The 20,253-nt window shown below is 45.7% G+C and overlaps 1 protein-coding gene across 1 annotated transcript in view; it reads left to right on the plus strand.

Moving 5' to 3' along the window:
• Positions 1-20,253, plus strand: part of LOC138288212 (lysozyme C-like) — a 139,728-nt gene that overhangs the window by 43,206 nt on the left and 76,269 nt on the right. Inside the window, exon 2 of the mRNA XM_069229591.1 lies at positions 8,217-8,381. Coding sequence (XP_069085692.1) covers positions 8,217-8,381 — 165 coding nt within the window. The remainder of the gene's footprint in view (positions 1-8,216; positions 8,382-20,253) is intronic.

Raw genomic sequence — 20,253 nt, forward strand, 5'->3', positions numbered from 1 at the left:
CCGATTGTAGTCCTTGGCTATCCTTACTGTGGCACCTTGCTGCCTTATTTACATCAAATGTGGTGCAACATGGCCCAATATGAAGCCTTTGAGTACAAGGAGTATTACTAGGAGGACATTCAACCCTCTTTGGAAGAAAACTTGGTAGGTGCACTGGATAATAGTGTCCAAATGTCAGTCAATAAAGCCCTGGCCAAGGCTTTGGGCCTCCTCAACAAGCACTTTAGGAGTTTTGCCCAGCAAAAGGGTTGGCTTCCTCCTGTCACTCTTCAGAGGATCCATAAGTCCCTCTGGGCAAGCCTTCTAAAGGGAAAGCTCAGGCAAAAAGGTAGCCACACAAAGAGACAGTCAAAAAAAGTCAGTGACAGTCATGGATGACCAGGGTCATAGTGTTCCTCAATCCCAGGAGTGGGAAGATTCTGTGGACCTTTCCAAGTCGGCTGATTCGGACTCTTCGTCCGCAGATCTCAGTGATTGTGAACAAGACAATACCCCTGGGCCCAGTAAAAGGAAATGTTGCGAGCATCCCTCAGAAACATGCTCCAAGACTCCATTAAGTGCTGATGTTCAATCCTGAAGAGATCATACATTCTCAGTCCTGAAGTTGGGCCCCCTCAACAGGAGGTTGCCAAGTGCATTTAAGAACTCATCCAGCAAAGCTTAGATAATGAGATGTGTGCCAGGTTGCACACTGATTGCCCCAGGCCTGATATAGCAGGGAAGGTCACTGAGACCCCAGAAGTGGACCCTACAATGGTGACATTCTAAAACAAAGTGTGCAAGGGACCCTTATGAAGGGCCTCCATCGAGCCTGGTGTTCTTGCCAGAACAAGCTCCTGGACATCTCTGGACCTCTTACAAACATTTTGGAGTCAGCCTTCCATGCTAAAGAAACCAGCACTCCCATTGACCTAGAGCTCTTTGTTGGTTGGGTGCAGCATGCCATCTGCTAGATGGGAAATGCTAATGTGGCTTTTCCCACTGAACGCCATTGCTCCATTTTGATGCAAATTGAACCACAACTAAACGATTTAGCCTTTTCCGAAGCGGGGTCAGTGGTGCAGGGACTCCTCTTCAGTGGTCTTTTTATTAAAGATCTAGCTGAATTCACAGCAACGTTCAACTGTATGGGCAAAGCCCACTTGTCCCTGGAAAAAGTATTCCTCAATACTCTTTTTCGGAGGGCTGAACGATTTAGAGGCTGATCGTCAGGCCGTAACTTCCATCAGGGCCCCCAGCGAGATTTCTCCTACCACGGACGTGGTTATGGGCAATATAAAAGTCAGCTGAATGTACCTTCTACCCCACACAATCTCATGTGGGACAACAATGCTTTTTGAAAGATTACAACAGTCGTCAACATGGAGCCTCCACTTACACCGGTGAGAATTATTCCTCTCTCCGAGGAAGCGTTGGGGGGCAGGACAAAGAAACGTTGGGGGGCAGGACAAAGTTGTTTTTGATAAATTAGCAACTGATGACCCAGGATCCCTGGGTTCACGAGTCTATCCAAGGCTACAAACTGGCGTTTTACCACTCTCCCTCCCAAATGAATCACCCCCCACCCAGAACTACATTATTACCTACAAGAGCAAAAGGTAATCTCAAAGGAAATTCAGTTGCTCTTGGAGAAAGAGGCCATTGACCTTTCTTCCCCTCATCCCCGAGGCTTCATCAGAGCCATATTCTTGGTCCACAAGAGAGGAGGCGGTTCCCGCTTAGTCTTAAATCTAAAGGAGTTCAACGCCTTTCAATATACCCGCATTTCAAGATGGAGGGGGTCCATCTCTTACGGGATATTCTGCAGGAAGGCGATTAAATGGTCTGCTTGGACCTGCGAGACGCATCCTTGACGATCCCCATCTACCTTCCTCTTCCTTGATTTCTACAATTCACTTGGCTCAGTCGCTGCTTCGAGTTCAAGGTCTTTCCCTTGATCCTACCGGGACAACTCTGCTTAGTAGCCTGGAGGGTTCTCGTGTTAGAAGGCAAGTGGCAGCCATTTCTCCACAGGCTTCCTTCTACATCAACCAGGCATGGGCGTATGGCACTCACAAACGTTATGCTTCAGCATCGCATCGATTGGTCCATTGGTGTGATGAATGAAACTCAGATCCCGCTAGGGCAGAGGTCAGCTTGGTGATCAACTCCCTTTCTTCTTTAGCATCTTCAAGCCTGACTTTCAGGTCCATTAACAATGATAAATATGCCATCTCGGAGGGGTATCTTCTCCTTGTAGGGATGCCTGTGGGATAACACAAAGTAGTGTGCAAACTCATGAAAGGCATAGACTTGTGTAAGCTCCCACACTCCAGATATTCTTCTCTTTGGGATGTTAATGTGGTTTTACCTTTTTTAGAAAGATGGCCGGAGGATAAATACCTGTTCCGCAAGCATCTCTCTGCCTAGCTCACTGTGCTTCTTTGCTTAATCTCTTGTAAAAGAGTGTCTGACGTCCATGCTGTTCAGCTCTCTGGTAGGGTTTTCTCCCATGATGGCGTTCCCTTTTCTATTTCTGGGCAGACTAAGTCTAACACTAGGACAGTAGCATATCCGGCATTTCTTACTAACACTAAACTATGCGTGGTATATTGCCTTAAAGCTTATGAAGCTGTGACTAGTGAATTTAGGGGAGATCCTAGAGGACAAGTACTCATTGCTCTGCAGAAGCCATTCAAACCTGTCTCAGCTGCCACTTTGGCTAGTGGATACGTTGATTACTTGACAAAACCAGGATTGATGTTTCCATTTTTGGAGCTCACTCAGCTTGCAGTGCTATGGCCTAAAAGTCTTTCACGTTGGGCTCGCGGTTAGAGGATATTTTGAAAGCAGCAGACTGGTCTCCTGAGTCAACTCTCAAGTCCTTTTATTATAAACCCATTGTGGATGTGGCTTCAGTGGTGGTGGCACAGTTTTGAACAAGCATATTCAGAGCCTCTGGTCCTGACTAAGAATAAAACATTTTCTAGCTTATGCAGTAAGAATTTTCAATTCTATTAAGGAAACAGAGATGAGGATCATCCTATCCTGATATCTGTGTTATGTATGACATTGTCAAATTGTGAGCTATCGGGTTCCTGTCCTGTATGTTAAGTTTATAATTATGTGTTTCATGTCATTATTTTCCATTCTGCAAACGTTTCCTGGATATGGATATGGATATTGTGGCTTTTTTCCTGGCTTCACAGTTACCAACTAGAAACATAATTGAAGTGGTCTGATTCACACGAGACGTATCTTGGTCTAGTCACAATCAAGACTAACAACAGAAGAAGTCTTGGGAGGGTCTGCTTCGACATCCCTGTTGGATGATCTGCAAATTGAAGATCGCTGTTTGGATTGCATTGACTTTTAGAAGTTACGGTTATTATTCAAGCTAGAGAATTCTGTATTTATATGATTTATCCTGCAAAGAAAGAGAATGCAAAATGGAGTTATCTGTACTTATATGGGCTGGTCTAATATGATTGGGGCATGTGATATGAGTGATATATTGACTACATGGGTAATGTAGTTTTTTTGTTTATTGTATTGTGATTGGCTGCTGAAATGTCTACAGTAAAAAAAAAGAGAAGCATAATCCTCGTCTCTGTGTCCTTTATAGAACTGAAAATTCTTATCTCATAAGCTAAAGCATTTTTTATTCCCCCATTGACCTTTATTGAAGAAGATGCAATTGCAGATGGTGGACAGCTCAATAAAGCCATTTTGGTTTTGAAATTCGTGAGTCTTCCGCTTCAGTCAGGTCTGTTGGCATGTATGCAGGTACGTGCAGTAACACCCTGTATGCCTCAACGAAGGACTACAAAATTCGCAAATTTCATAAACTGTAGGATTTCAAGGACTTAGTGTGACATACTATGCTGTTGACACATTACTCACTACTACACCCTTGACTGTCTATGTTCAAACATAATCGCTGATTGCCATAAAGCTGAGCATAAAGCAGTTTGTGCGAAAATAAGGGACAAATATATGTAAGCACGGTGGGCATACGTAGGCACGTTAGCGTCGCTTGCTGGAATTAGATGCATGCTTTATAGTGAACACACTCGTTTTGCAAATTGAATTACTGCCTCTAATATTTATTCCTCAAGTAAGACGAAGAGGACTGATTTCAGCGTGGGTCCTTCCAATACCAGTTTGTCTCATATTGCTCTGAAGCAAGTCATCCATCCTACGTTCCCTCCTAAAATTGACGGAGCACCCTGCTAAAGGGTGACCGGTTGTTTTAGTGTCGAACGCTCGTTAATTCTTATGTACAATTTCAAGTTTCTGACTGCAGAGTTCTTCTGCATTAAATGTCAGTAATTTGGCTGAAAATCTGCTTCCCTGCTGGATGAGCCATTCATAATAACTTTAAAAAAAACATTTGTCATGCACAACGAAAGAAAGTGCATTAGTATCATCAAATAATTCATGTTTCCAGACTTCTTAATTTCAGTGATTTTGAGTCTCGGACCCCTGTCTCCTTTCCTCCACAAACCTTGAAATGCTTAGATACTTGCTGAGTGAGTTATGCTGCGGGTCACATTCTGGGGTTCATTTGAACATCTATTATTGAAACACCCGGCTCCCTTCTGGTGTCTGACCTCTGGCACTTTCTTCTCTGCCGAGATCACATCACTGTGAACTCCCATGCTGAATGGTCTACCACACTCCACCCATGGTCTAGGCCAGAAATGTAACAACTCACCCAATGAGGTAACCATGGGGAATTGTACTGAGATGAGGCAACAGAGATGAAGATCTCCTTTTATTAGTTTAACGGTACGCACGCGATGGAAAGTGAGAGAATGCGCACAGACTCGCACATGTAGCTGGGGAAATGCCACCGGCCAAAGAATGCTTAGCTCCCGTAGTTTCGGGCTGTTATAGAACTGGGGCATATGCATAGTGTTCTAGTTGGTCAGAGGAGTTGCAGGCACTGCGCCATAACTGAAAGTGCGATGCTTACACAGAGGAGCAACTGCTGGCATGGTAAGCAGCAGACTATTCTCAGTGGCTGTGTCAGAACTAATCCTGAATTCCAGTGATGAAATGGAATAGCAGGTAATAGCCCTGTCAGAATGACGCATGCTACTTCAATTTGGGGACTGATGCAAGCATCAGAGGGAAGTATGACCTCAATGAATGCCTCACAGGCGAGTTAAACTTTGATGCCTACCCAGGAACATCCATATGCCTTTAGGTTAATGAGAATACAATTAGTTCTAGAGTCGGACATCGGGAAAGCTCCGTGTCAAAGGTCATTCGCCTTACACAAATCTGCACCGCTCTTGTATTCCATATGATTATACGGCAAGCACCTGCCACATAACGCATCATCTCTGGCGCAAGCTACACTGTGTATGGAACAGAAGTCACTAAAGTTGCAGCCTTCCATGTCTGCGCAGGAGCACATCAAGGGCCAAAGATTAACCACTTGCTTTCCAGTCACTGCTTGCGGTATTCAGGATTACATTGAAACCAGTGTACTAAAACTTCATCCAACCATCGCGAAATATGGCATTATATGAGGAAAAATCCTGCATCCTTTCACTCCCTGTCAAGGGGTGGCTCTGAAGCCTGTTGTAACAAGGCCCTAGCCTATTTACAAGTGATTCCATAAAACATAAGGCCCCTGGTATGTGCTTTCACAAGTACAATTACACAAAACTTACCATTGCTGGAAAGAACAGAGCAGCTTTGAGATCACCAAATGCATTCACCTTCCTGTAGTAATTTTCCCATAATGGCATGCAGGGGCAGGTGGGCCTTAGGATCTGAAGAGGAGGGAGTGTCAGTAATCAAGCACTTTAGCAGACAGATAAAAGGAGGGATGATGAACTGCCCATTAGTCCTCAGTCTAAGGACACAGCTGGGGATGATCACTGACTCCCAATCGCTGCTGCCTAGCTGATTGCACATTTGCTTAGCCATTATGCACGGGCGTGAGCGCTTGCATCGGATACCGAGCAAAGTCAAATTACCAGTTTTAAAAACTGCCCTGCTAGTCTGTAGTGGTAGGCTGGGAGCCATTTTTGTTCTTTGAGGCACACAGGGTAGCAAATCAGTGCTGCAACCCTGGGTGGACACTTTGTTTTACACATGCTAGGGACTTATATGTTATTCAGTCTAAGCGAAGCGGGAATAGACAATTTGACTAATACTTCATAATAGGTTTGAACACTGGCACTGACGTCTGGTTAGCAGGCCTCAGTGCACTCAGACTCAATAAACCATCTGTCCAAAATTGTGGGGGGAACATGCAAACGAGTCATTTCCTTAAATGACCACCTCCCTTCTCAGGAGGCAGCAGCACTATGTGATTTTGGGAAACAACATATAGGGGGTCATTCTAACCCTGGCGGTCCAACACTGCCAGGGCTAAAATGACGGGGGCACCGCCAACAGGCTGGCGGTGCCCCGCTGGGCATTCTGACCGCGGCGGTTCGGCCGCGGTCAGAAGTGGAAAACCGGCGGTCTCCCGCCGGTTTTCCGCTGCCCAAATGAATCCTCCCCTGCGCCGCCATGGAGGATTCTGACACCCCATACCGCCATCCTGTTCCTGGCGGTTCTCCTGCCAGGAACAGGATGGCGGTATGGGGTGTCGCGGGGCCCCTGGGGGCCCCTGCAGTGCCCATGCCAATGGCATGGGCACTGCAGGGGCCCCTGTAAGAGGGCCCCAAAAAGAATTTCAGTGTCTGCTTTGCAGACACTGAAATTCGCGATGGGTGCAACTGCACCCATCGCACCTTCCCACTCCGCCGGCTCAATTCTGAGCCGGCGTCCACGTGGGAAGGTAGATTTACACTGGGCTGGCGGGCGGCCTTTTGGCGGTCGCCCGCCAGCCCAGTGTAAAACACAGAATAGCCGCAGCGGTCTTCCGACCGCGGTGCGGTATTCTGGAGGGGGGAAGTCTGGCGGGCGGCCTCCGCCGCCCGCCAGACTTAGAATCACCCCCATAATGTATATAAGTAAATGAACCACGATATGGGCAAAAGACCTGGGAATAATAGGGTTGCCAAACTGGTAGACCTTGGGATGGCTGATGGCAGGGTCAACAGAATGGGGCAAGAGAGGAAGCTATAGAGTAGTTACGGACATACGGGTGCTGTCAAACTATGGGAATGCCCTGGAGCAAAGGAAATCTAGTGATAAAAGGAGGAGCTGCCATTGGTTGTGAAACCACTGGCTGCATGGCGGAGACAGCACAGTTCAACTGCATCACTAACACATAAGAGCAGCCGGTATTCCGTGAAAAAGGAAAGAGTTGCCAACAGTGGTCCTATGGAAGCCTCACAGCTGGGACACTGGGGGGGCAACAGAGAGAGTCAGAGGAGATACTCGCAAAAGCAGACATAGTACTTGCAGCCCAGGCATAGCCCGAAGTGGCCTTCATCGGTAGAAAGGGAAGCCTAGAAGCTGCTGCATGCAACCCGAGGGTCCTTCACATCCAGCGGCTGTACAGGAACTTGTTTCAGATGGTGCTATCAAAGATGATTTTCGGTGGTGCCAAATTGGTTTAAGGCTGGAGATCAATTATTTAGGACTATTAATTGATTTATGATGTTCTTGAAGGATTTACGGTGTGTATCAATCATCGATCACTGTTATGATGATTTATGACCATCTAATGATTTATGACTTAATGTTAATAAACTGCGACCTTTCACCTCCACCCAGGGTCTCAGACTCTTACTGAAAGAAGGGCGGGTGGAGGGGAGCTTCGATCAAAGGCCCACTAAGACCAGGTAGCATGTCTGGGGTGGGTTAGGATATTGTGTTGCCTGGGAGCGGTCTTGATGTGGGCATTAATCTCTACCTTTGCCCAAGGGTAACAAGGGTAGAGAATGAGTAGGACTAACTCAAGCCTTAGAGAAATACTGTTTCTAAACCCCCTAAGCCCTGCCACAGACCCAGGTCAAACAAGTGACAGGAGGGGCGAATGAGCAAGATGGGAAATCTTTTTAGCTTCCTTCAGTGTAACCTGCTGATACAAAATGGCACACCAGGTGCACCACTCGGTCTTACAGAAGCACAGTGTGAATGTGTAATAAGCAGTAAGCAGTGAACGATTTTGTACATTGAAATTAATAGACAACGTTCATCTTTTTTATGTAGACACCTTAAAATGGCGGCAAATCTTACATAGTCTGCCACCAAAGTCCGTAAACGTGGAGCTACTGCACAATTAAATATATTGTATATTTTAATGTTGTACTTTTTCACAGGGGTGTGCACTGCATACCATGAAAGTGGATTCAACACAGGCGCAGTAAACTTTAATCCAGGTGACAAGAGCACGGACTACGGAATTTTCCAAATTAATAGCCGTCGGTGGTGTAAAGATGACCGTACGCCAAAAAGTCACAATATCTGCCGCACCCCATGCAGTGGTAAGTCTAATTTTCCCCCACCAAACATTGTTTTAATCTACGGAAGTTCAAGAAAACTGCCATAACTTTTAATTTGTTGTTTCATGTGGCCAATATGAAGGCATTAAAAAATTCAGGAATAAAAAAAAACATAGAGGTTCACAATCACTATAAATATATATATATATATATATATATATATATATATATATATATATATATATATATATATATATCTCGCAAACACACTTTCATAGCAAGAGAAGAATCATTCAAATCTCCTTATGAGTGCAAAGGTGCTTTTTAATGAAGCCTCTCCCTTTGCACTCATAAGGAGATTTGAGTGATTCTTTTCTTGCTGGGAAAGTGTGATTGCGATATTAAGGGTAGCCGAAACCCTGATCAAATCACTGCAGACTCAGCCTCAGGATATACCGGCAAGCTGTGTTTTGGAGATATATATATATATATATATATATATATATATATATATATATACATATATATATATACACAGTTCCTGCTGTTCTTCCTGATTGTGCCTCGCAGAGTCGGTGCACATCTACGGGCGCAGGACCCGTAATAAATCCAAAAAATAACACAGTTCACAAATGGCACTCCAAACTAAAAATTGAAAAAGAGGGGACCTACTAGAATGTGGCCACCAATGGCTGGGTTGATGTCACCAGGAGGTTTGTTTAGATTAGTGTAATCAATATAAATTTTGAATTTATTTGTTTTGGTAATAGTATCCCAATATAGAAAGTCTTGAGAATAATGGTTATGGTCCAGTCTGTGTATGTGTTTGGAGGTATAAAGGATTTCTTTCAAGCCTATGATGGTTAATGGTATATTTTCTAAGGGGGGGGGGGCTTCTGTAACGATTTGGGCCAATGAAGAAGACCGTATAGGTTGAAACGTGTCACTTTTCACAACCTGATAATTTGTTATTTTGATAAAACTGTATAAGCCTTAAGTAAACATCGAAGTAAACATCGAAGCTGCTTGGAGTTCTGTTTGTGATTGCTGCTGCCCAAAGCTCTGCACAGAAGCCCACGGCCAGTAATGTATAACACAGTGCGCTAAATACCAAGGCAGCATAGTCTAGTATCTACCTCAGGCCTCTTTAATACCCTACCAGACACTCATCCCACTTTACCTCACTACTGCAGGGTCCTGCTCTCTCCCTTTGTGACAGTGTTTCCATCTTTCTCTTCCTCGTTCTTTCCCCTTTGTGTCTGTTCCCTCTCTTGGCTTCCGGAAACATCTGATGAGGAGAAATAAGCGCTGGTGGCCCCTACCAGCAACCACTGGCTCAGATCAAGCACTATATTTGGTTGGTGTATTCATCTCTCACTTTTTATTGCTTCTTTTCTGACTTTCCTAAATAACGAGGGCAGACCGGAAGAGATTGGGGGTGGAATGTAAGTGTATAATGGGACATGCCACCCTCGAGGAAAGTGTGACTACAGAGTCATGCACCCCCTACTTCTTATGAAGTATTACAGAATACTAGCTTAGGGCATTATGACATGCTCATTTGAAGGGGGGAGAATGCCTACATGCATGTTATGTTTCATGTTGTATGTCCGGCTTTTAACTATGGTCTAGAGACAGTCCTGAAGAAAGGCTTGTTGGATCCATAGAGGCCACTTAGGTAAGGCTGAAATGGACACTATGGTGGTCATTATGAACCTGGCGGTGTGGCCCGCCATACCGGCGGGAAAACCAGCCAGCCGGCATGGCGGGCCACATAATGAACCCCCGTCAGGCAGCCTGGCGGTGGTCGGAATCATTATCCAACAGGGCAGCCGTGCTGCCCCTAGGATAATGATCCCTAAGCCTCCAGCCTTTCCCTGGCGGGTTACCCCACCAGGGAAAGGCTAGCAGAAGGGGTGCTCCGGGGCACCCCCGGGGGCTCCTGCACTGCTCATGCATTTGGCGATTTACGGGCAGTGATCTGCACAACAGGTGCAGCTGCACCCGCCGCACAGAGACATTGGCGGCGGCTCCATGTGGAGCCGTTGTCAATGTCCCGGCCAGGCATTTCTCTGGGTCGGCGGGCGGAAACAATGTTTACGCCCGCCGGCCCACAGGAATGTTCATTATACGGCCGGCAGGGATCAGGGGGCACTGGCGGTCAGTAGTTTGACTGCCAGCATGAACACAGGGGTTTCGACTACCGTGTTCATAATGAGGGCCTATATCTTACGGACATCCACGCACATATTTTTAACCATACCAAGGGCACTTAAGATTAAAGGGAAATCATGGTGTCCCTGACTATATTTATTCTAAAGACCTTGGAGGATTAATATCAGAAGATCTCCCTAGAATATGGTTGAGCCCATAACTCCCTTTGATGACAAATGCCACTAATAAAGTGGGAGAGGGTCTGAAAAACAACTAAAAATTACTTTTCTCTTGATTTGTGTTATGTACATGCACTGAAGCCATGAATGCATCTTTTTGTGTGATGTATTTTTCAAATAATGTCAATTATGTGGCAAATAAAAATGAGAAAAACAATCCACAGTATTTTGAAGTAGCTTAACAGAGGCTAGTGACCACGCTATTCAAATAAGAACAACATATGGTGAGCAAGAGCAGACCTGTCATTTTTGAGAACTTTATCAGTACTTCCACCAGAATTACTGCGATCACAAATTTAGGATTGGGATGAGTTTGTGGTCCTTTATGGGAGATCTTTACTGCAACAGTAGGTGAACGCCAGAACCTTACGAGTTGTGATTTTTCAGATATTTCTTGTGTCTAGTTTCCTACCATGGAAACACTTTTAAAAAGTGCTCCTGCTAAGTGAGCATGGCATTTTCATTGTGGGAACAAGCTAGTAACATTCCCATATTTGATGGGGAAAGGAGGTTTGTCTAGGGAAAACATAAAGACAAAAACTTAAAAGTGCTGTTGCATTATTTTCCCCTTATCATATTTGAGCCGCCTCTCTTTGCAGTCTCTGTAGGTCCTGATACCCTTCTGTCATACTGCAGGCCATTCTTCTTTTTCTTTAATTGATTGCTACATTTCTCGTTTTTTAAGTGGCGTGCATCTGCTCCTCTTTGTTTACTCCCTGGTGTCCCTTCGTTTTTTTTTGTATTTATTATCATCTACACATCGATTTCGAAATGTTTGTTTATTAAGCAATACTTTTTAAGATAATGCCACTCAAAGAGCCTTATTACAAAGGAGGAATTAAGTGCAGAGATTCTGGGTTGCTGGAATTTCCGCTACTGGCCGGAATCTCTGCACATAATGGCCTTTATTACAAAGGGAGAGGAAGTGGTAAGGACAGAGATGCCTCCTGTGGAGCTGGGGCACTAAATTCGAGTCTCAGCATTTACTCAGCATCCTGTGATTCTCAGTAAATAACTTGGAGCCTGATTTAGATCTTGGCGACGGCCTTTACTCCATCACAAACATGACAGATATCTCGTCTGTTGTATTACAGTTCCATTATAGCCTACGGAACTGTGACAGGGTAACCCCGCCACAAGATCTAAATCAGACACTTTGAGGGTCATTATGAGTTCGGCGGACGGTTTTTACCATCTGCCGGACTTCCGACGGGGAGGTTGCTGCCACACAGGGTACCTCCCCGCCATCCCCATTAAGAGCTTCCCACTAGATCAGCAGGTTGAAACCTGAGTTTCTGCCCGCTGGCCTAGCGAAAAACAGGCTACACCATTGTCGCCGGCTCGTAATCGAGCCGGCGGCAATGCTGTCACCTGCAGGGCGCGCCAGCACCCTCGCAATGTTCTCTGTCTGCAAAGCAGACAGAGAACATTGCGAGGGTGCTGGCCAGGAGGGCCTCTGCACTGCCCATACCAACTGCATGGACAATGTAGGCCTCCTCCCGGGGCCATCTTCACCCGTTCCTTGCCAGCATTTTCATGGCGGTGGTACCACCATGAAACCACTGGCTGAGAAGGGGGTCATAATCCCCAGGCCAGCTCTTCTTGCAGCGCTGTCCTGGCAGATAAGAACCGCCACCACCTCCTGGCGGAGCTGGTAGTTCCCTGGGGGCCCCACCGCTCGGACTGCCGCATTGGCAGTGGTTTGACGGCTATCTGCAAGTCTGGTGGAGCTGACGGTTCCCTGGCGGCCCCAATGCTCGGACTGCCGCATTGGCGGTGGTCCGACAGCTATCCGCGAGTTTGGCAGTCTAGTGGTCACCAGACTCGTAATGACCCCCTTAATCTCCCCGTGACTACCAAAAATTAATGTGTCTTTGTGTAACATAACTGATGGTCATGTAAAGCACTCCAGTACCTTCAGGTCAAGTTTTCACTATACAATTAAAAAAAATCTGGAAAGTTAAACTCCCGGAATGGGGAGGACCTGCATTTATCAGTGGTGTTCCACATGGAATTCACAATTCTATGGGGGTAATTGTAGACATTTACAACTTGCTTTCAGTAAGTGGCAAATGTCTGTGAGTCGTCCAGTGCAGGGCGGTGAAGTGCAGTGCAGTAGGATGAGAGAAAAGGTTGATTGAAAGAACATTAAGATGTTCCTTGGCTTTAACATTCTCTCCTGTGCTTTGGTAGAGTGTTAGGCATGGGCGAGACACTGGAACCAGGCTCAACTGCAGCCCATTTAAAGTCTAATTTTACTGGCTGTTTTTTTTGTTGGTAAAATAGAGTCAAGAGTTCCTCTCTAATGCAGGTGCAGATGCAGGTACACTGTGGCACTTATAATTGTGCAGAGCTGAATTCCACACAGTTGTTCTGCACAACTCTCAGTTGGGGCCTCTGCTTTACTTATTGTGCAGGGGAAATACTGCCATGACATCCATAGCATGCATGAAACCCCGCCTACTTTTTCGATAGATCTGAAGACCTGGAGAAAATGCTAATAATGGAGAATAAAAGATTCCTCAGTGTGGTAGGACACATAGAAGGCAGGGATCACCAAACCTGGCTTGGTAAGCTCTGGAGAGCAATACTACACTATGAATCAGTCCAGATTGGAACTTCAAGGGCACAAACGGTGGGTACAAAAGGCATAAAGAAGACAGATCGCTGCAGAAACATTTTAGTGAAGATATCCAAAGAAGAATGAATAATACTGAATGTGAGATCCATATTTCATGTACACTTCGAAGACAGTCGAGTGTTGCTCTTCCAGGACATGTAAGCATCAGGCTCATGAAGAGAAGACAGTATTGCATCCTAGTGGTGGAACAAAACACACCAGTTAGAGATCCCTCTTCCCCTGAAGTCTGTATTAGAAATGTAGAATTACAGAGAGCACCTTAACATCGGCAGAGGTGGGGAACGGTCTACTGATACTGTTAGGTGACAAGGATCTGGATGCAGTGCCTGAAGTGCGTATCTACACGAAAGATGACAGATGATGGGCAGACCAGGAAACGAGTAAGGAACAGAAACAGGCAAATATAATAGAAGTCTGGCTAGGACCATGTGTTATTTCTCTATTTCTTATTAAAGGTTAAGCTTTCTTTCAACGCCAAATAAAAAGTATTGGCAAATCCAATAGGTCTGGCTCGAAATGGCAGTTATAAACTGGATTTATTGTCTTTACCAAAGTTTCTAGATGCACTGAATTAGCATTTCAGCAGGGACCTAGCAGCAAGTACAAGGAAGTTACTAGGTGCTCTGAAACTAATCAGCAACTTGGTAGGTGAATGAGTTGCTGGGAATGTCAAATGGGTATTCCTCTAATGGAATCTATTAAAGGAACAAAATGTTGACATCTCTAGCAATTTGTTTGTTTAGCAATAACAAGAACCAGTGTGTCTTGGACTAAATAAGAATATGAAAACGCAGACATCTCTAGCAAGCCCTGAAATGCCCAGGGCCAAGTGTCTATCAGTGGCTCCTCATCACAGACTAGGGTGGGGTCAGCAAGTCTCACTGACCTCATCCAACTCTGTGGTGAGGTAGGGATGACCGCCTCCTCTCATTGGTTGACCTAAGGTCAGCCAGTGAGAGGAGGTGGAAGTCCTAATCCTGCAAGTACCTCGAGGCCAAAATATCTGCTGCAAGCAGGAAGTTTTTTTTTATTTTAATGTTTGATATGTGCGTGCATGTGTGTATGTACGAATGTATGTGTATTTCTGAGTGCCTGTTGTGAATGGGTGTGTGGAGCGCAATGTCAGGCTTTACAAGACTGTGTGTGCGTGTTTGCTTGTGAATAATGAGTGTATGTTTGCATGCTTGTGTATGCATGGGGGTGTGAGTGAGTGTGTATGTAGATGTGTGAGATGTGTGTGTGTGGCCTGTTCGCCTCCCTCCTACTTGAATTACCTACTGCCACTATTGTTGAGCTGGGCTAGACAGCACACTCTGTCAACGCGGGAGCCAATAACCAGACAAGAGTATGGGATCGTGGCCAGACCAAACCCCTCCCAACAAGCATGACTGCAAACATAAAAAAAATAATAGCACTGCGCCCAAGATAAGGCTTGGTAAGAAAGTACCCAGAAAGTAATTCAGCCTAACAATATGAAAGGGTCCAAAATGGGAGCTGTATAAAGATTACTGTAGATTTGAATGGTACGAGGATAGATGCTAGTCAGTTCATACATTTCAAATGGCAGTCGAGATAAGTTCTTAACAAACCTTCTGCCTAAACTAACCCAGTAGACAGAAGGAGAGCTTTTAATTGGTGGGATTTTACTGTTGACGGGGACTAATCCAATTACAATAGCCTTTCTGTCAAGGCTTCAATCAAAAAAATTAAAATACCTCATCCAAAAGTTGGAACTCATTGACTCTTGTAGATACCTATAGTCTGACATTAAAGATTTCTATTCTTTCTCATAAGTACATAGTCTACACTAGGATAGATTACATCTTTGTTGCAGGAAAGTTGATAATGGATTTTCAGAAAACAGAAATTATCTTTACATCGATATCTGATTATACACCTGTGGAGATCAGATGGAGAGGTGGAGAACACAGTAAGGGTCCTTATAAATGGAGGCTAAATGAGGCTATACTGAGGTACCTAATTTATGTAAGGTGGTAACAGGAGTTACAGATTGTTTTTACCTTGATGAGAAAAGGGAGACTAGCATCAAATTGGGATGCACTGAAGGCCTGTACAAGTGGGAGAATTTGTTGTCCTAGCAGCGAATAGTAAGACAAAGGGCCTAATTGATATGTTGGCGGAAAGGGTACTCGGTCCCAACAGATGTTGCGCTGTGGATACACCCCTCGGATGGAGTAAAAGCTGTCCGAGGTTGACCTGTATGTCTGTTCACCTGATTTAGATGAGCGAACATGCATGTCACTTTTCACTGCCTGTTGCAGCCAGGAATACCCTTGTGGCAAAGTGCAGTAAAAACTGCAAAATTCCCCTCTCGCCATGGGAGATAGCCCCTAGTGGTGGAGGTATTGTTTTTCTTATTTTAAAAAAACAAGATGCCACTTTGGGGTTTTGTTATTGAAAATAAAAAAAAACTGGAATGTTTGACGTACCGCTTCGTCTTGTTGACAGAGTCAAACTTTCAGTGGATTTCGAGGAATCGCTGTGGCAGTGGTTCCTGGAAATGTTAAATATGTCCGCTGGCCTAACACATATCTAAATATGGTGGGTGGAGTAACTTTGGAGTGAAGGTAGTAACCCATAAATTGGGCCCAAAGAGCAATAGTAGGGGGCAATTGACTAAAGAATTAAGGGCCATATTTATGGCCAAGTCATGTAGTGCAGCACAGCAAGTCACTGTGCTGCACTGCATGGCAGGGAAATGACAGGAATGCACTGAATTTAAGGCAATAGGGTGCATTCCTGCCTTTTTACCTGCACTGGTGCCTTTTTGGCTGCCTAGCGCCAATGCAGGCAGCCTTGCAGCATGGTGCAAGGGTTGCTCTGTTGCATGCAGGATTGTTTTTGTGCAGTAAGGGGCACCTTCCTGCACAAAAACAATCCCCTGAGGAATCCCCTGAGGCTTATTCCTCTATCAATGTGTGCTGCAGAATGCAGCACACATAGAAAGAGGAAGTAACGAGGACCAATACAGATATTCTCCTTGTAACACTTCCCCTGGGAAAGCATAGCATTTTGGCGCATTTCCAGGTTTACCAGTTCTGGTAAATCTGGGAATGAATCAAAATCCATGTGAGTTGTGTGGGAACACCCATGCAATGCCCATGAAACACCTTGCCAGGGCAGAGTAACTCAATGCAGCAATTGGCACTCCATTGCGTTAAATCTGCCTTAAGAGTTGCATCGCACAAGCACCACGTTGCGTCCTGCAAACGCAAAGCAAGTGGGGCCATAAATATGCCTGTAACTTATTTGGCACACGCTAATAAAATGAAACATTCAAGCCAAAGACTGATTAATGAAATTAGGGAGCAACTCACCCGGTTAAGGATGAAGAGAACTCACTTTGTTCAAACTGAACAACTGAATTGTTGAAACAATGTTTTTATGAAAAAAAAGAGAATGATAAGACTAGTTGCTGGGTTCATAACATTACTTCTAAGGCAGAATAAGGACTATGTAGTGACCATGAAGAACAAAAGGGTGAGCTGCTGACAGATAAATAGGAAAAAAGCCGCTTTTCGTTTCTGCAACCACGAAGCAGGAGCACCTACCAAGTATATAATAGGCCTGGTCGTAATTTTAATTATGCTGGAGAAATAGGAGTAATTTGGTAATTTCTCTTTACTCTTGTGATGCATGGTTACAGATTTTGGAGGGAAAGAATCACTCTGTTTGTCGGCAATCTCTGCTGCATCCACACCCTTGTAATCATATCTTTTTAAGGAAACTCAAGTAAGTTCAGTGCAGCACATTTAAGAATAAAATGGTGTTTGAGGGAGGATATGCACCAGAAGATGTTGTTCCTTTTTTGTTTTTTTCATCTTTGTTGGTGGGTGGTCTGGAGTTTGGACTGGAGTAGGGGCTCACGTGAGAATAACTTTTTTAAGCAAAAATGTTTGAATTTTTTAATAATGGATGTCAGGTGTAAATAAATACTTTTATCCATTTCATTGTGTGGGCTTTGTTAATTTTGCAGTGATTTGCTTATTTTGCTGTGATGTTGTTTTACTGTTTAGAGTTTAGTCTGTCATGCATTATGCTTAGGCGGTATTTTTTCATATTTTCTTCTCACTGCTGTTGTGCTATATGTTTGTTTAAAACGTTTAGGGAATTTTGGTGGACACCCTTGGATTAAATGCAAAATGTGTGTTATTTTTTATCCGCACTATAGCCAGATATCTTCCTTCGTTCTCAGCTACCTTCTTCCACACAATATTTCTTGTACTTTGTATGTGTGACATGGTTGATATATTGCAGTTGGGGAATTTTAAAACTTTAATTTAATTTTCGTTTTTGGCATTGATGATTTAACGGTGCTGGGTAAAGAGCAGTTGCACTGTGGGCCCAGACACATTGGGTAAATAATATCGACTCTGTCCTTTCCCTGCAATGCTACACGATATTTATAAGTGGGAAGGTGCTCCAAGCAAGACAGGGCAACTGTCTCCTTTGTTTTCCATGCCTCCTTCCTTGCCGGCCACGGTGCATTGACTGTTATGTGAGCCAGTGTGTACAGTGTTTAACATAGGCCACCAATTTGTCTTTTGTTCTTTATGTCTCCTTCTTTCCTGGCCATGCACTGGCCACCATCTTGTGGAGCCAGTTAAGTATGTTTGTTTGGTAGCTATATTGTCTTGTTCTCCATGCCTCTACGAGCTATCTACCATCATTATTTAGTCAGGGTGTGTTTCAGTCCTTTACTTGAACTTTTATAAGCCATTTTTTGGAACATTGGTAAAAAAGGGCTATGTTTGTTCATTTTTCTGTTTGCGTACTTGTGGCTGATTGTAGTACAGCACTGTTGTTTTTGTATTCATGTGTTTATTTTTGCCTCCCCCCCCCACCTCCTATAGAGTCCCCAAGGGCACTAGCAATTTTTTAATGTTTATTGTTTATTTTTGCCTACCTCCCACAGAGTCTCCATGGGCCCTGAAGCGGCGCTACCAAGTATTTATTGTATTTTGTCATTTTGGGCTGCCTCCCATAGAGACCCCATGGTCCTGGTGGGGCATCAGCAATTATTTATTGTTTTTATTATCTTTGCCTGCCTTCCCCTGTCTCCCATAGGGGTTCCATGGCCCTCGGTGGACACCAGCAATTAAAAAAATAATTACATAGGGGGTCATTCTGACCTCGGCGGTAAAAGGCCCTTACCGTCGGTCAGAAGTCCGCCATACTACCGCCGCGGCCGCGGTAGACCGCCACGGTCATTCTGACCACCAACTGTGAAACCGCCAAAAATCCGACATCCAAGGAAGGCCGCCACATCAGCGAGCCGCGGAAAACTGGAGATGACCAAACCTCCACCGTCACGCCAACACAAACACGCCCATGCCATTCTGACCCACGAATCCACGCGGCGGTCTTTCAACCGCGGTATTCCATTGGCGGTACACACCGCCGCGGTCAAAATACACACACATCTACAAAACACAGCCACATTGGACATTTTGAAATACGCACACCTGAGACACATACAAACAACGCTCCCACACATCCAATCAACTATAAAACACACACCCACATCACCCACAAACCCCCACTAGTTGGAAATCGGAGCGAAGGCGAGAGCGAGAGAGATAGATATAGCGAGAACAGCATTAGAAAACCCCAACACACACAGGAACCCAACTTCATCACCCACACCACATCTACGCACACCTCACCACATATCACCACGCACATCACCACAAACACCACCCCACACCTCATCCACACCACCCCATGGCACCCCAAAGACACCCACGGTTTTCGGACCAAGAACTCCGGGTCATGGTGGAGGAAATCATGAGGGTTGAGCCCCAGCTCTTCGGCACACAGGTGCAGCACACCAACATAGCAAGGAAGGCTGAGCTATGGCAAAGGATCGTAGACAGGGTCAATGCTGTGGGACAGCATCCCAGAAATCGGGAAGATATCAGAAAGCGATGGAACGACCTACGGGGGAAGGTGCGCTCGATGATCTCCAGGCACAACATCGCTGTGCAGAAGACTGGCGGCGGACCCCCACCCACCCCACCCCAATTCACAGCATGGGAGCAAGAGGTGGTAAACATCCTGCATCCTGATGGCCTCGCTGGAGTACACAGAGGAATGGACTCTGGTAAGTCGAATCTCAACTACTTCACCCCCCCCAACCACCAGCATGCCAACCCCCCACCCCCCCAATATCACCCCCCAGCACATAACCTCCCTGCCAATGTCTCACCAGCACAACCCACCCTACACAACCCCACCCCCTGAATGCCAACACAAACCATAGACAGCCACCACCAAAGCATGACCATAGCACATACCCATACACCCCCCCCAAACCCTCACAACACCTCCCACAAGGGAATGCCAGCACTGGGGGACAAGGGCACCCACAATGCACGCCATGGCACACACAGAAACAATAACCATACTCCCTCACCCCTGCAGGGCCCGAACACCAACACACCGCCACGGAGGGTCCAGAGATGTCCATCCCACACCCAGAACAGGCCCCCAGCGAGGACAGCAGCTCTGTCGACCTCGAACCTGACGACCAGCCCGGACCATCTGGGACCTCTGGACAGTCGGTTCCCCACACACAGACACAGGCCACAGCAGACCCAAACCCCTCTGGGAACACCAGCACAGCTCCCACCCAGCGGGCCCATGCCTCTGTCCCGCGGACGCGTCAATCAGCGGTGTGTCTGCCACTACAGGGCACCCAGGCTGACCCAACACCCCAACAACAACAGGGACCTGGGGGCTTTGGTAGTGGGCACCGTCCAGGGGACAGAGGCCCGGGTAAACAGGGCAACTGGGAGGGCTGCTGTGCGACAGGGGGGGGAGGACAGGCCCAGGGAACCGACTCTCCAAGAGGCCCTCA

Source organism: Pleurodeles waltl, chromosome 4_1 (genome assembly GCF_031143425.1).
Source record: "Pleurodeles waltl isolate 20211129_DDA chromosome 4_1, aPleWal1.hap1.20221129, whole genome shotgun sequence".
NCBI classification, from domain to species: Eukaryota; Metazoa; Chordata; class Amphibia; order Caudata; family Salamandridae; genus Pleurodeles; species Pleurodeles waltl.